At 44.7% G+C, this 17,209-nt stretch overlaps 1 protein-coding gene across 1 annotated transcript in view; it reads left to right on the top strand.

The window, feature by feature from the left end:
- LOC139409509 (phospholipase A2, group IVAb (cytosolic, calcium-dependent)) overlaps positions 1-17,209 on the top strand; it is a 57,688-nt gene that overhangs the window by 1,863 nt on the left and 38,616 nt on the right. Inside the window, exons 2-6 of the mRNA XM_071154770.1 lie at positions 369-518; positions 11,975-12,056; positions 13,411-13,559; positions 13,681-13,797; positions 14,197-14,234. Of these exons, the coding sequence (XP_071010871.1) occupies positions 486-518; positions 11,975-12,056; positions 13,411-13,559; positions 13,681-13,797; positions 14,197-14,234 (419 nt within the window). The 5' untranslated portion in view covers positions 369-485. The remainder of the gene's footprint in view (positions 1-368; positions 519-11,974; positions 12,057-13,410; positions 13,560-13,680; positions 13,798-14,196; positions 14,235-17,209) is intronic.

The following is a 17,209-nucleotide window of genomic DNA, read 5'->3' as shown; positions in this document are numbered from 1 at the left end:
CGCACGCACACACACACACACACACACACACACACACACACACTGGCCTATCTCAGTCTTGTGGCTTCAGTACATCCCTTCTCCCTGGTCCTACACTCACTACAGTAGCTGATAACCAGTTATTTCAGTAGCTGATAACCAGTTATTTCAGTAGCTGATAACCAGTTATAACCAGTTATTTCAAGTTATTAGTATTTTACATCATCACTGTTTCAAACTGTTTCACTCACTAGCAACGTGTCATTGGACTTGGGCAGTATACAACTGTCAAGCAAAGCTATTGTTTCACTAACTGCCACAAGTTACCATGTGTCATATCTGTCTTTCCACACCATCTCTTTACATAATGATGCTCTGTGTGTCCCCAGTCTGTAGATTCTACCCAGTGTTCCTGGAGGATCTGCTTAAGTTCAAGGACACATTTGGAGACTGGACAGAGACTCTCCTCCTACAGTAGCTGACACCAACTCTCCCACCAGCCAACCATGTCTTCCATAGACCCCTACCAGTACATTATTGTAAGTCCACATATGTCCGGTTACATTCAAATTCTTAGGTATTTACTTTACTGCATGTTTTGCATACATTTACTTGGTATTTTGGTAGTGTAACAAACAGCTTCTTACAACTTCACCTTAAGTCCAGTGAGTCATGTGCTCCAGTAATAAGAAGGAACCTACTACTCTAGATAAGACTATCTTTGGCCACATAGTGTTTCTGATAAAGCAGTATTACTTCAGTAGAAAACCTTATATTTGTTCCATCTCGGTCTATCAACATTAGATTAGTGGGCAGCTCTGTTCTCACTACAGTTCTCATCTCACTCGTTTTTATTTTATTTATTTTATTTTACCTTTATTTAACCAGGTAGGCTAGTTGAGAACACGTTCTCATTTACAACTGCGACCTGGCCAAGATAAAGCATAGCAGTGTGAACAGACAACAACACAGAGTTACACATGGAGTAAACAATAAACAAGTCAATAGCACAGAACACTGGAGTGATAAATTATCAGATGGTCATGTGCAGGTAGAGATACTGGTGTGCAAAAGAGAAGAAAAGTCAATAAAATAAAAACAGTATGGGGATGAGGTAGGTAAATTGGGTGGGCTATTTACAGATGGACTATGTACAGCTGCAGCGATCAGTTAGCTGCTCAGATAGCAGATGTTTAAAGTTGGTGAGGGAGATAAAAGTCTCCAACTTCAACGATTTTTGCAATTCGTTCCAGTCACAGGCAGCAGAAAACTGGAAGGAAAGGCGGCCAAATGAGGTGTTGGCTTTAGGGATGATCAGTGAGATACATCTGCAAGAGTGCGTGCTACGGGTGGGTGTTGCCATCGTGACCAGTGAACTGAGATAAGGCGGAGCTTTACCTAGCATGGACTTGTAGATGACCTGGAGCCAGTGGGTCTGGCGACGAATATGTAGCGAGGGCCAGCCGACTAGAGCATACAGGTCGCAGTAGTGGGTGGTATAAGGTGCTTTAGTAACAAAACGGATGGCACTGTGATAAACTGCATCCAGTTTGCTGTGTAGAGTATTGGAAGCTATTTTGTAGATGACATCGCCGAAGTCGAGGATCGGTAGGATAATCAGTTTTACTAGGGTAAGTTTGGCGGCGTGAGTGAAGGAGGCTTTGTTGCGAAATAGAAAGCCGACTCTAGATTTGATTTTAGATTGGAGATGTTTGATATGAGTCTGGAAGGATTGTTTACAGTCTAGCCAGACACCTAGGTACTTATAGATGTCCACATATTCCAGGTCGGAACCATCCAGGGTGGTGATGCTAGTCGGGCGTGCGGGTGCAGGCAGCGAACGGTTGAAAAGCATGCATTTGGTTTTACTAGCATTTAAGAGCAGCTGGAGGCCACGGAAAGAGAGTTGTATGGCATTGAAGCTCGTTTGGAGGTTAGATAGCACAGTGTCCAAGGAGTTCCTGAGTGGTGCAGCAGTCTAAGGCACTGCATCTCAGTGCTTGAGGCGTCACTACAGACACTGGTTCGAATCCAGACTGTATCACAACTGGCCGTGATTGGGAGTCCCGTAGGGCGACGCACATTTGGCCCAGCGTCGTCTGGGTTTGGCCGGGGTAGGCCATCATTGTAAATTAGTGTTTGTTCTTAATTGACTTGCCAAGTTAAATATATATATATATATTTTAAACACTACAGCTCTCTTCTCACTACAGCTCTGCTCTCACTACAGCTCTCTTCTCACTACAGCTCTCTTCTCACTACGGCTCTCTTCTCACTACAGCTCTCTTCTCACTACAGCTCTGCTCTCACTACGGCTCCCTTCTCACTACAGCTGTCTTCTCACTACAGCTCTCTTCTCACTACAGCTCTGCTCTCACTACAGCTCTCTTCTCACTACGGCTCCCTTCTCACAACAGCTGTCTTCTCACTACAGCTCTCTTCTCACTACAGCTCTGCTCTCACTACAGCTCTCTTCTCACTACGGCTCTCTTCTCACTCCAGCTGTCTTCTCACTACAGCTGTCTTCTCACTACAGCTGTCTTCTCACTACAGCTCTCTTCTCACTACAGCTGTCTTCTCACTACAGCTGTCTTCTCACTACAGCTCTGCTCTCACTACAGTTGTCTTCTCACTACAGCTGTCTTCTCACTATAGCTCTGCTCTCACTACAGCTGTCTTCTCACTACAGCTCTCTTCTCACTACAGCTCTGCTCTCACTACAGCTGTCTTCTCACTACAGCTGTCTTCTCACTACAGCTGTCTTCTCATTACAGATGCCTTCTCAGTACAGCTCTCAGGGCTAGGGATAGGCCTAGTGTTCATCATGATAGGATAAAGAAGGTGTAGGGTGGCCCAGCCCCCGAAGTGACTCAGATCAACTGTATGCAAGGATTTGCTTTCTGTTGTCTTAGGAATTCAACATTCTATGTGTTATCTCACCAACCCCATCTTGTCACACCTCTGGGTAGCAGAGGTTCAGTTGTCTTTACATCTTGTAGGTTTGACATCTGATTGGAAGTTAACTCAACAGTTAACTCAACATGGTATTGGTCTACAACTCAGATTCTTTATCTACACATAATCAGATGTTATAAAGAGTCTTAGATGAATTGCCTCTTTCTCTTTTTTGTTGCTGCCCTGCACTGGTTAGATACCTACACCGTTTCTTTCTCTCTCCACCCCAGGGTCTCTTGGGGCATGGCCTTTCGGGTCATGACTTCTCTCTCCACCCCAGGGTCTCTTGGGGCATGGCCTTTCGGGTCATGACTTCTCTCTCCACCCAAGGGTCTCTTGGGGCATGGCCTTTCGGGTCATGACTTCTCTCTCCACCCCAGGGTCTCTTGGGGCATGGCCTTTCAGGTCATGACTTCTCTCTCCACCCAAGGGTCTCTTGGGGCATGGCCTTTCAGGTCATGACTTCTCTCTCCACCCAAGGGTCTCTTGGGGCATGGCCTTTCAGGTCATGACTTCTCTCTCCACCCCAGGGACTCTTGGGGCATGGCCTTTCAGGTCATGACTTCTCTCTCCACCCCAGGGTCTCTTGGGGCATGGCCTTTCGGGTTATGACTTCTCTCTCCACCCCAGGGTCTTTTGGGGCATGGCCTTTCAGGTCATGACTTCTCTCTCCACCCCAGGGTCTCTTGGGGCATGGCCTTTCAGGTCATGACTTCTCTCTCCACCCCAGGGTCTCTTGGGGCATGGCTTTTCAGGTCATGACTTCTCTCTCCACCCAAGGGTCTCTTGGGGCATGGCCTGTCAGGTCATAACTTCTCTCTCCACCCCAGGGACTCTTGGGGCATGGCCTTTCAGGTCATAACTTCTCTCTCCACCCCAGGGACTCTTGGGACATGGCCTTTCAGGTCATAACTTCTCTCTCCACCCCAGGGACTCTTGGGGCATGGCCTTTCAGGTCATGACTTCTCTCTCACTCTTCCTCTCTGATCATGCTTAGAGTAATGTCTTGTAATGCTTGTTAATGATTTGTAACATAAGTTTATTCCTTGTATAATCCATCTTTCATTCAACAAAGTAATTAAATAGACTATTTAGAATTCCATTCTCAGACATTTCTTGATTGCCTATTACTGTAACGCAACTGAATCAAATCAAATGTTATTTGTCACATGCACATGGTTAGCAGATGTTAATGCGAGTGTAGCGAAATGCTTGTGCTTCTAGTTCCGACAATGCAGTAATAACCAACAAGTAATCTAACTAACAATTCCAAAACTACTGTCTTGTACACAGTGTAAGGGGATAAAGAACATGTACATAAGGATATATGAATGAGTGATGGTACAGAGCAGCATAGGCAAGATACAGTAGATGGTATCGAGTACAGTATATACATATGAGATGAGTATGTAAACAAAGTGGCATAGTTAAAGTGGCTAGTGATACATGTATTACATAAGGATACAGTCGATGATATAGAGTACAGTATATACGTATGCATATGAGATGAATAATGTAGGGTAAGTAACATTATATAAGGTAGCATTGTTTAAAGTGGCTAGTGATATATTTACATCATTTCCCATCAATTCCCATTATTAAAGTGGCTGGAGTTGAGTCAGTGTCAGTGTGTTGGCAGCAGCCACTCAATGTTAGTGGTGGCTGTTTAACAGTCTGATGGCCTTGAGATAGAAGCTGTTTTTCAGTCTCTCGGTCCCAGCTTTGATGCACCTGTACTGACCTCGCCTTCTGGATGATAGCGGGGTGAACAGGCAGTGGCTCGGGTGGTTGATGTCCTTGATGATCTTTATGGCCTTCCTGTGACATCGGGTGGTGTAGGTGTCCTGGAGGGCAGGTAGTTTGCCCCCGGTGATGCGTTGTGCAGACCTCACTACCCTCTGGAGAGCCTTACGGTTGAGGGCGGAGCAGTTGCCGTACCAGGCGGTGATACAGCCCGCCAGGATGCTCTCGATTGTGCATCTTTAGAAGTTTGTGAGTGCTTTTGGTGACAAGCCGAATTTCTTCAGCCTCCTGAGGTTGAAGAGGCGCTGCTGCGCCTTCTTCACAATGCTGTCTGTGTGAGTGGACCAATTCAGTTTGTCTGTGATGTGTATGCCGAGGAACTTAAAACTTGCTACCCTCTCCACTACTGTTCCATCGATGTGGATAGGGGGGTGTTCCCTCTGCTGTTTCCTGAAGTCCACAATCATCTCCTTAGTTTTGTTGACGTTGAGTGTGAGGTTATTTTCCTGACACCAGACTCCGAGGGCCCTCACCTCTTCCCTGTAGGCCGTCTCGTCGTTGTTGGTAATCAAGCCTACCACTGTTGTGTCGTCCGCAAACTTGATGATTGAGTTGGAGGCGTGCGTGGCCACGCAGTCGTGGGTGAACAGGGAGTACAGGAGAGGGCTCAGAACGCACCCTTGTGGGGCCCCAGTGTTGAGGATCAGCGGGGAGGAGATGTTGTTGCCTACCCTCACCACCTGGGGGCGGCCCGTTAGGAAGTCCAGTACCCAGTTGCACAGGGCGGGGTCGAGACCCAGGGTCTCGAGCTTGATGACGAGCTTGGAGGGTACTATGGTGTTGAATGCCGAGCTGTAGTCAATGAACAGCATTCTCACATAGGTATTCCTCTTGTCCAGATGGGTTAGGGCGGTGTGCAGTGTGGTTGAGATTGCATCGTCTGTGGACCTATTTGGGCGGTAAGCAAATTGGCGTGGGTCTAGGGTGTCAGGTAGGGTGGAGGTGATATGGTCCTTGACTAGTCTCTCAAAGCACTTCATGATGACGGAAGTGAGTGCTACGGGGCGGTAGTCGTTTAGCTCAGTTACCTTAGCTTTCTTGGGAACAGGAACAATGGTGGCCCTCTTGAAGCATGTGGGAACAGCAGACTGGTATAGGGATTGATTGAATATGTCCGTAAACACACCGGCCAGCTGGTCTGCGCATGCTCTGAGGGTGCGGCTGGGGATGCCGTCTGGGCCTGCAGCCTTGCGAGGGTTAACAAGTTTAAATGTCTTACTCACCTCGGCTGCAGTGAAGGAGAGACCGCATGTTTTCGTTGCAGGCCGTGTCAGTGGCACTGTATTGTCCTCAAAGCGGGCAAAAAAGTTATTTAGTCTGCCTGGGAGCAGGACATCCTGGTCCGTGACTGGGCTGGATTTCTTCCTGTAGTCCGTGATTGACTGTAGACCCTGCCACATGCCTCTTGTGTCTGAGCCGTTGAATTGAGATTCTACTTTGTCTCTGTACTGACGCTTAGCTTGTTTGATAGCCTTGCGGAGGGAATAGCTGCACTGTTTGTATTCGGTCATGTTACCAGACACCTTGCCCTGATTAAAAGCAGTGGTTCGCGCTTTCAGTTTCACGCGAATGCTGCCATCAATCCACGGTTTCTGGTTAGGGAATGTTTTAATCGTTGCTATGGGAACGACATCTTCAACGCACGTTCTAATGAACTCGCACACCGAATCAGCGTATTCGTCAATGTTGTTGTCTGACGCAATACGAAACATGTCCCAGTCCACGTGGTGGAAGCAGTCTTGGAGTGTGGAGTCAGCTTGGTCGGACCAGCGTTGGACAGACCTCAGCGTGGGAGCCTCTTGTTTTAGTCTCTGTCTGTAGGCAGGGATCAACAAAATGGAGTCGTGGTCAGCTTTTCCGAAAGGGGGGCGGGGCAGGGCCTTATATGCGTCGCGGAAGTTAGAGTAACAACGATCCAAGGTCTTTCCACCCCTGGTTGCGCAATCGATATGCTGATAATTTAGGGAGTCTTGTTTTCAGATTAGCCTTGTTAAAATCCCCAGCTACAATGAATGCAGCCTCCGGATAAATGGTTTCCAGTTTGCAAAGAGTCAAATAAAGTTCATTCAGAGCCATCGATGTGTTTGCTTGGGGGGGGATATATACGGCTGTGATTATAATCGAAGAGAATTCTCTTGGTAGATAATGCGGTCTACATTTGATTGTGAGGAATTCTAAATCAGGTGAACAGAAGGATTTGAGTTCCTGTATGTTTCTTTCATCACACCATGTCACGTTAGTCATAAGGCATACGCCCCGCCCCTCTTCTTACCAGAAAGATGTTTGTTTCTGTCTGCGCGATGCGTGGAGAAACCCGTTGGCTGCACCGCCTCGGATAGCGTCTCTCCAGTGAGCCACGTTTCCGTGAAGCAAAGAACGTTACAGTCTCTGATGTCCCTCTGGAATGCTACCCTTGCTCGGATTTCATCAACCTTGTTGTCAAGAGACTGGACATTGGCAAGAAGAATGCTAGGGAGTGGTGCACGGTGTGCCCGTCTCCGGAGTCTGACCAGAAGACCGCCTCGTTTCCCTCTTTTTCGGAGTTGTTTTTTTGGGTCGCTGCATGGAATCCACTCCGTTGTCCTGTTTGTAAGGCAGAACACAGGATCCGCGTCGCGAAAAACATATTCTTGGTCGTACTGATGGTGAGTTGACGCTGATCTTATATTCAGTAGTTCTTCTCGACTGTATGTAATGAAACCTAAGATGACCTGGGGTACTAATGTAAGAAATAACACGTAAAAAAACAAAAAACTGCATAGTTTCCTAGGAACGCGAAGCGAGGCGGCCATCTCTGTCGGCGCCGGAAGTCAGTAAGTCTGTACCCAAACAATTTGAACTTTTAAAAATCCACCTCTCTAAAAACAAGTCTCTCACTGTTGCCACCTGCAATAGACCACCCTCTGCCCCCAGCAGTGCTCTGGACACCATATGTGAACTGATTGCCCCCCATCTATCTTCAGAGCTCGTGCTGCTAGGCGACCTAAACTGGAACCTGCTTAACACCCCAGTCATCCTACAATCTAAGCTTGATGCCCTCAATCTCACACAAATTATCAATGAACCTGCCAGGTACCACCCCAAAGCCGTAAACACGGGCACCCTCATAGATATCATCCTAACCAACTTGCCCTCTAAATACACCTCTGCTGTTTTCAACCAAGATCTCAGCGATCACTGCCTCATTGCCTGCATCCGTAATGGGTCAGCGGTCAAACGACCTCCACTCATCACTGTCAAACGCTCCCTGAAAGAATGCAGCGAGCAGGCCTTTCTAATCAACCTGGCCGGGGTATCCTGGAAGGATATTGACCTCATCCCGTCAGTAGAGGATGCCTGGTTATTTTTTTTAAATGCCTTCCTCACCATCTTAAATAAGCATGCCCCATTCAAGAAATGTAGAACCAGGAACAGATATAGCCCTAGGTTCTCTCCAGACCTGACTGCCCTTAACCAACACAAAAACATCCTATGGCGTTCTGCATTAGCATCGAACAGCCCCCGTGATATGCAACTTTTCAGGGAAGCTAGAAACCAATATACACAGGCAGTTAGCTTTTTCAAGCAGAAATTTGCTTCCTGCAACACAAACTCAAAAAAGTTCTGGGACACTGTAAAGTCCATGGAGAATAAGAACACCTCCTCCCAGCTGCCCACTGCACTGAGGATAGGAAACACTGTCACCACCGATAAATCCACTGTAATTAAGAATTTCAATAAGCATTTTTCTACAGCTGGCCATGCTTTTCACCTGGCTACCCCGGTCCACAGCACTGCACCCCCCACAGCAACCCCCCACATTTCTCCTTCTCCCAAATCCAGTCAGCTGATGTTCTGAAAGAGCTGCAAAATGTGGACCCCTACAAATCAGCCGGGCTAGACCATCTGGACCCTTTCTTTCTAAAATTAACAGCCGAAATTGTTGCAACCCCTATTACTAGCCTGTTCAACCTCTCTTTCGTGTCGTCTGAGATTCCCAAAGATTGGAAAGCAGCTGCGGTCATCCCCCTCTTCAAAGAGGGGGACACTCTTGACCCAAACTGTTACAGACCTATATCTATCCTACCCTGCCTTTCTAAGGTCTTCGAAAGCCAAGTCAACAAACAGATTACCGACCATTTCGAATCCCACCGCAATCTGTTTTCAGAGCTGGTCATGGGTGCACCTCAGCCACGCTCAAGGTCCTAAACGATATCTTAACCGCCATCGATAAGAAACAATTCTGTGCAGCCGTATTCATTGACCTGGCCAAGGCATTCGACTCTGTCAATCACCTCATCCTCATCGGCAGATTCGATAGCCTTGGTTTCTCAAATGATTGCCTCGCCTGGTTCACCAACTACTTCTCTGATAGAGTTCAGAGAGTGTCAAATCGGAGGGCCTGTTGTCCTGGCCTCTGGCAGTCTCTATGGGGGTGCCACAGGGTTCAATTCTTGGACCGACTCTCTTCTCTGTATACATCAATGATGTCGCTCTTGCTGCTGGTGAGTCTTTGATCCACCTCTACGCAGACAACACCATTCTGTATACTTCTGGCCCTTCTTTGGACACTGTGTTAACAACCCCCCAGACGAGCTTCAATGCCATACAACTCTCCTTCCGTGGCCTCCAATTGCTCTTAAATACAAGTAAAACTAAATGCATGTTCTTCAACCGATCGCTGCCTGCACCTGCTCGCCCGTCCAACATCACTACTCTGGACGGTTCTGACTTAAGAATATGTGGACAACTACAAATACCTAGGTGTCTGGTTAGACTGTAAACTCTCCTTCCAGACTCACATCAAACATCTCCAATACAAAGTTAAATCTAGAATTGGCTTCCTGTTTCGCAACAAAGCATCCTTCACTCATGCTGCCAAACATACCCTTGTAAAACTGACCATCCTACCGATCCTCGACTTCGGCGGTGTCATTTACAAAATAGCCTCCAATACCCTACTCGTTTTGTCACCAAAGCCCCATATGCTACCCACCACTGCGACCTGTACGCTCTTGTTGGCTGGCCCTCGCTTCATACTAGTCGCCAAACCCACTGGCTCCAGGTCATCTACAAGACTCTGCTAGGTAAAGTCCCCCCTTATCTCAGCTCGCTGGTCACCGTAGCAGCACCCACCTGTAGCACGCGCTCCAGCAGGTTTATATCTCTGGTCACCCCCAAAACCAATTCTTCCTTTGTCCGCCTCTCCTTCCAGATCTCTGCTGCCAATGACTGGAACGAACTACAAAAATCTCTGAAACTAGAAACACTTATCTCCCTCACTAGCTGTTATGGCAAGGCGATCCCCGAGGGGAACTCTACCCCCCCATTCAGCTGAAAAGGTGGCGCAGGGAATTCAAAAATATTATTTCGAAATATTTAACTTTCACACATTAACATGTCCAATACCTCAAATGAAAGATAAACATCTTGTTCATCTACCCATCATGTCCGATTTTTAAAGTGTTTTACAGCGAAAACAACATATATTTATGTTAGACCACCACCAAATCAAAGGAAAAACTCAGCCATTTTTTCTTGCCAAAGATAGAGTCACAAAAGCAGGATTAGAGATAAAATGAATCACTAACCTAATCACTAAATCTTCATCAGATGACACTCATATTACATGTTACACAATACATTTATGTTTTGTTCGATAATATGCATATTTATATCCACAAATCTCGGATTACATTGACGCCATGTTCAGAAATGCCTCAAAAATATCCGGAGGAATTATAGAAAGCTACGCCAGATAACAGAAATACTCATCATAAACTTTGACTAAAGATACATGTTCTACATATAATTAAAGATACACTGGTTCTTAATGCAACCGCTGTGTCAGATTTTTTTTTAAACGTTATGGAAAAAGCCTACCATGCAATAATCTGAGACAACGCTCAGACGTAAAACAATTTCTCCGCCATGTTGGAGTCAACAGAAATACGAAATTACATCATAAATATTCCCTTACCTTTGATGATCTTTCATCAGAATGCCGTGCAAGGAGTCCTAGTTCCACAATAAATCGTTGTTTTGTTCCATAATGTCCAATACTAGTGTCCAATTAGCTGCATTTGCTACCACTTTCAGCTCACGTGCCCAAAAGCTGACGCTGGTCCAGGACAACTCGCACGAAAACTTCAAAAATATATATTCCAGGTCGAATAAACTGGTCAAACTAAGTAGAGAATCAATCTTCAGGATGTTATTTTTATATATATCCAATAACGTTCCAACCGGATCATACGTTTTCAGCTGCAGCCAAATGGAACGGCGGTGGCACCCACAGAGAAATGCGCCACAGGGAAATTGCATTCTGCCAAGACCGTGACTATTTCAAAGTTCACACCAAAAGCTCCATTCCACGTTCTACTGAATGAGGACATCTACCGGAAGGCGTAGGAAGTGCTACCAGATCCATATCTTGTTGGGAAAGGAAGGGGCGATGACGTCAAAGTTGACTCACATTCAGAATTTCACTTCTTGTTTGGAAGATTGCCTGCCCTATGAGTTCTGTTATACTCACAGACATAATTCAAACAGTTTTAGAAATGTCAGTGTTTTCTATCCAATAGTAATAACAATATGCATATATTAGCAATCTAGGACAGAGTAGGATGCAGTTCACTATGGGCACGCAATTCATCCAAAGTGAAAATACTGCCCCCTATCCTCAACAAGATTTATGCACCAGCTGTCAGAGCAGCTCACAGATTACTGCACCTTTACATAGCCCACCTATAATTTATCCCAAACAGCTACCTCTTTCCCTACTGTATTTATTTATTTATTTTGTTCCTTTGCACCCCATTATTTCTATCTCTACTTTGCACATTCTTCCACTGCAAATCTACCATTCCAGTGTTTTACTTGCTATATTGTATTTACTTTGCCACCAAGGCCTTTTTTTTGTTTTTGCCTTTACCTCCCTTATCTCACCTCATTTGCTCACATCGTATATAGACTTATTTTTCAACTATATTATTGAGTGTATGTTTGTTTTACTCCATGTGTAACTCTGTGTTGTTGTATGTGTCGAACTGCTTTGCTTTATCTTGGCCAGGTCGCAATTGTAAATGAGAACTTGTTCTCAACTTGCCTACCTGGTTAAATAAAGGTAAAAAAAAAAAAAAAAATGTACCTAAGTAGTTCTATGTTGGAGTTCATGTGTGATAGATTTGTGTTTGTGTGAGGAGTGCGTCCTGGCTCACAGACTCTCTGTTATGTGTTGTGTTGTGTTTCTGTGCAGGTGGAGCAGCAGTTCTCTCACAAGTTCAGAGTGACGGTGGTGCGAGCTGAGAATGTCACCAAGGGAGCACTGGGTGACCTGTGTGAGTCTGACAACACCTGTTATTCTACATGCTCCTAGTTCACATGTTAACGATCATAAATTTGCCAACATAAAAACACACCACAGAGAGTTGTCATTTCTGTAAAAACTAAGATTTAGTGTTGTGTCATGAAATGTAATGCCGCCAAGTAATAGCAATATTATTAAAGTCATAACACTATAGTGTCATCTATTTGTTGTTATGTATTTTTCTATCACTCAATGTACATTAATATGTTTGCTTGTATGTAAATCAAATCAATCAAATTGAATGTTATTTATCACATGCTTGGTAAACAACAGGTGTAAACTATCACTGAAAAGCGCACTTATGGGCTCTTCCCAACAATGCAGAGAAAAATAACTATGTAATGAGTAATGATAACTTGCTAATAGACCGTTGCTCACGAGTGGCACAGCGGTCTGAGGCACTGCATCTCAGTGCAAGAGGTGTCACTACAGTCCCTGGTTCAAATCCAGGCTGTGATTGGGAGTCCCATAAAGCGGTGCACAATTGGCCCAGCGTCATCTGAGTTTGGCCGGTGTAGGCCGTCATTGTAAATAAGTGTGTGTGCTTAACTGACTTGCCAAGTTAAATAAAGGTTAAATAAAAAATAAATATATATGGGGTACCAGTACTGAGTTGATGTGCAGCAGTACGAGGTAATTGAGGTAGATATGTAAATATAGGTAGAGATAAAGTGACTAGGCAACAGGACAGTAGCAGCAGTGTATGTGATGAGTCAAAGGAGGGTCAATGCAGATAGTCCGGGTAGCTTTTAGTAAACTATTTAACTAATTGTTTAGCAGTCTTAGAAGTTGGTCAGGGTCCTGTTGGTTCCAGACATTGGTACAGCTTACCATGTGGTAGCAGAGAGAACAGTCTATGACTTGGGTGGCTGTAGTCTTTGACAATTTTTAGGCCCTTCCTCTGACACCGCCTGGTATAAAGGTCCTGGATAGCAGGGAGCTTGGCCCCAGGGCTGTACTGGGCCGTACGCACTACCCTCTGTAGCGCCTTGCGGTCAGATGCCAAACAGTTGTTATACCAAGGGGTGATGCAGCCAGTCAAGAGGCTCTCAAGGGTGCAGCTGAATAACTTTTTGAGGATCTGAGGGTCCATGCCAAATCAAATCACAAGAAGCATTGTCATGCCCTCTTCATGACTGTGTTTGTGTGTGTGGACCATGACAATTCCTTAGTGATGTGGACACTGAGGAACTTGAAGCTCTCGACCTGTCCACTACAGCCCAGTCTATGTGGATGTAAATCACCTGTTCTCCGTCCTCCGTTTCCTGTAGTCCATTTCTCATGTACTGTATGTAACACATACATTTGTGTGTTTGTGTCTGCAGTGGACACTCCTGACCCCTATGTGGAGCTGTTCATCCCAACTTCCCCCGAGAGCAGGAAACGAACGCGCCACATAGACAACGACATCAACCCTGAATGGAACGAAACCTTTGGCTTCATACTAGACCCAAACCAGGAGAACTTTCTAGAGGTGAACAAAAAGTCTAATAAAATCAAAACAGTCAAATGTAACTCATTTTATGTCAGGCCCAGTCCACTACAGTACAATGGTTACCTGAAGCTTGTCTGTTGGTGCTTTACCACTCAATCAGATAACGTTAATGGATGCCAATTACGTGATGGATGAGAAACTTGGGACTGCGTCGTACAACATCTCCAAAATGTTGAAAACTGGTCAGACGGAGACGGTGCCTTTTCTTATCGGCAAAGTAAGCTCTCTCTCTCTCTCTATATATATGTATATATATATATATATATCTGTAGTCACTACATTAACCTACAGCGGAAAGTGTGTCTGAAATACATTTGCTCTCACCAGACTGTAGTTGTCTGTTGAGTGATGACTTATCCATGAGAGTTTTTCCTCTCTTCTCATCTTTTTTTTCTTCCTGAATATCCCTCTCTTTTCTTTGTTTCCCTCTATCTATTCACTCCCCCCTCTTCATTACTGTAGCCCACCCACCTGCATCTCTCCCCCTTCTCTCCTCTCATCCCTCCTCCTTCTGCTTGTGGATGTTGTATTCTATCCCAGGGTGTTTTGCAGTTGACATATTAATCCATTGTTTCTCTTCTACAATAACCACAGCATCTTTGTGTTGTTTTTACAGGCAACCAATGTGTACTTAGAGATGGCTCTGGAGGTCTGGTAGGTACATTTTGATTATTTCTCCATTCCTCTCCTCGTGTCTGTCTGTCAGGAAGCCTGTCTGGTTTACAGATGCTATCTTAAACACTGTGGCTTCTCTGGTTCACCTGAAGGCCTCTCTCTCTCTCAAATCCAAATTGCTTTTTTGGCATCTATCTCTCTCTCCATGTACAAAAATAAGCACACAGCCAGAGAATAACCCTTAAAACTGTAGCACTGGGTGGAACAGTACTTTAGACTCAGCAAAACACAGGAATTCACGTCAAGCTATTTAACCCACACCAGAGTGATAAGTACATTTCTTTCTACTTTTAAAGACTGTAACTGTTTTCAGTAAACACATGGCTTAGATTTACTGTACTGTTGCATCACAAAGGGCTTTTGCTTCAGATGACAGGGAGGATATGTTTGGCATGTGTTGGAGGTAGGACGTCAGAGGTCGTGGGTGTGTTTGTCTCAGTAGGTCTGTCTCAGACCAGACCATCTTGGAGCGAGGCTTTTATTCAAAGTGACTTACAGCCATGCGTACATAGTAACCTACAGTACATCAAATCAATCACCATTGCTGACCAAGAGGTCTACTGTCTGTTTCCATATGGGAAAATATTTGATGTTTTAAAGCTGTTGTTGATATGTAATTACACAACTGTATTTGTATTTATTGTGGATGCTTCCAAAGCAGCAGCTACTCTTCCTGGGGTCCAGCAAAATTAAGGCAGTTTATACAATTGTAAAAACATTACGACACATTCACAGATTTCACAACACACTGTGTGCCCTCAGGCCCCTACTCCACCACTACCATATATCTACAGTACTAAATCCATGTGTATGTATAGTGCGTATGTTATCGTGTGTGTGTGTGTGTGTGTGTGTGTGTGTGTGTGTGTGTGTGTGTGTGTGTGTGTGTGTGTGTGTGTGTGTGTGTGTGTGTGTGTGTGTGTGTGTGTGTGTGTGTGTGTGTGTGTGTGTGTATGCATGTGTCTGTGCCAATGTTTGTGTTGCTTCACAGTCCCCGCTGGTGTTTTGTTATCTGTTATTTAAATCTAATTGTACTGCCTGCGTCAGTTACTTGATGTGGAATAGAGTTCCATGTCGTCATGGTTCTATGTAGTACTGTGCGCCTCCCATAGTCTGTTCTGGACTTGGGGACTGTGAAGGGACCTCTTGTGGCATGTCTTGTGGGGTATGCATGGGTGTCCGAGCTGTGTGCCAGTAGTTTAGACAGACAGCTCGGTGCATTCAACATGTCAATACTTCTCATAAATAAAAGTAGTGATAAAGTCAATCTCTCTTCCACTTTCAGCCAGGAGAGATTGACATGCATATTTTTAATATTAGCTCTCTGTGTACATCCAAGGGCCAGCCGTGCTGTCCTGTTCTGAAGCAATTGCAATTTTCCTTAGTCCTTTTTTGTGGCACCTGACCACACGACTGAACAGTAGTCCAGGTGTGACAAAACTAGAGCCTGTAGGACCTGCCTTGTTGATAGTGTTGTTAAGAAGCATCGCTTTATTATAGACAAACTTCTCCCCATCTTAGCTACTACTGCATCAATAGTTTTGACCATGACAGTTTACAATCTATGGTTACTCCAAGCAGTTTAGTCATTTCCACTTGCTCAATTTCCACATTATTTATTACAAGTTTTAGTTGAGGTTTAACGTTTAGTGAGTGTTTTGATCCAAATACAATGCTTTTAGTTTTAGAAATATTTAAGGCTGACTTATTATATGCCACCCACTCTGAAACTAAGTGCAGCTCTTTGTTGAGTGTTGCAGTCATTTCAGTCGCTGTAGTAGCTGACGTGTTTAGTGTTGCTCATGATTACTGCTTACAATAGCTGTAGGATAAACAGATGTATTTGGTGCAATTAGTGGTACATAAATTAAATTACTTACATTGTGTTTGCCAATGCCCCTAAGATCATGCACATTTGATGCAGCATTATGACAACTCATTGTCACAATGGTAGGGATTAACTGAGCTGGTCTTGGATCATTTACCAGTCATTGTTTCAACAGTGAATATGATTTGTGCGCTTTTGTTTAAGGTTATTACTGTAGGTCTCCTAAACTAATCTTACTGCATTTCATTCAACAGCACACATCTGAAAATCTCTGACCCCATAAACAGGCCTTTTTCCTTTAAAAAAAAATGTTTTTGTATTTTACCCCCTTTTTCTCCCAAATGTCGATCTTGTCTCATCGCTGCAACTCCCTATCGGGCTCAGGAGGCGAGGGTTGAGTCATGCGTCCTCTGAAACATGACCCGCCAAACCACTCTTCTTAACACCCGCCTGGATTTTTCTTCAACGAGTCCAACGTGAAGGATATACTGGTTTCTCGGGAACAGGCCCAAATCCCTGTCATTTGCGTGAAGAAAAGACAGAGAAAAAAGAGGCAGAGGTCGGGCTGCCTTCTGAGAATTTGTGAGCGAGTGAGTAAACCTCCACTACCATCCATACTATTGGCGAACGTGCAATCATTGGAAAACAAAATGGATGATCTATGATCAAGACTATCCTACCAATGGGAAATAAAATCTGTAATATCTTATGTTTTACCGAGTCGTGGCTGAACAACAACGCGGATAATATAGAGCTGGCAGGATTTTCCATGCATCGGCAGGACAAAGAAGCTATGTCTGGTAAGACGAGGGGCGGGGATATGTGTCTATTTGTTCAGCTGGTGCTCAATGTCTAATATTAAAGAAATGTCAAGGTATTGCTCGCCTGAAGTAGAGTACCTTATGACCACACTATCTACCAAGAGAGTTCTCATTTATATTATTTATATATTTATATTATTTATATTATTCCTAGCCATCTATTTACCACCACAAACCGATACTGCCACTAAGACCGCACTCAACGAGCTGTATAAGGCCATAAGCAAACAAGAAAATGCTCATCCAGAAGTGGCGCTCCAAGTGGCCAAGGACTTTAATGCAGGCAAACTTAAATCCGTTTTACC

This window comes from Oncorhynchus clarkii, chromosome 5 (genome assembly GCF_045791955.1).
Source record: "Oncorhynchus clarkii lewisi isolate Uvic-CL-2024 chromosome 5, UVic_Ocla_1.0, whole genome shotgun sequence".
NCBI lineage: Eukaryota > Metazoa > Chordata > Actinopteri > Salmoniformes > Salmonidae > Oncorhynchus > Oncorhynchus clarkii.
The sequence above is the reverse complement of the archived record's forward strand: the minus strand, read 5'-3'. Positions and strand labels throughout refer to the sequence as shown.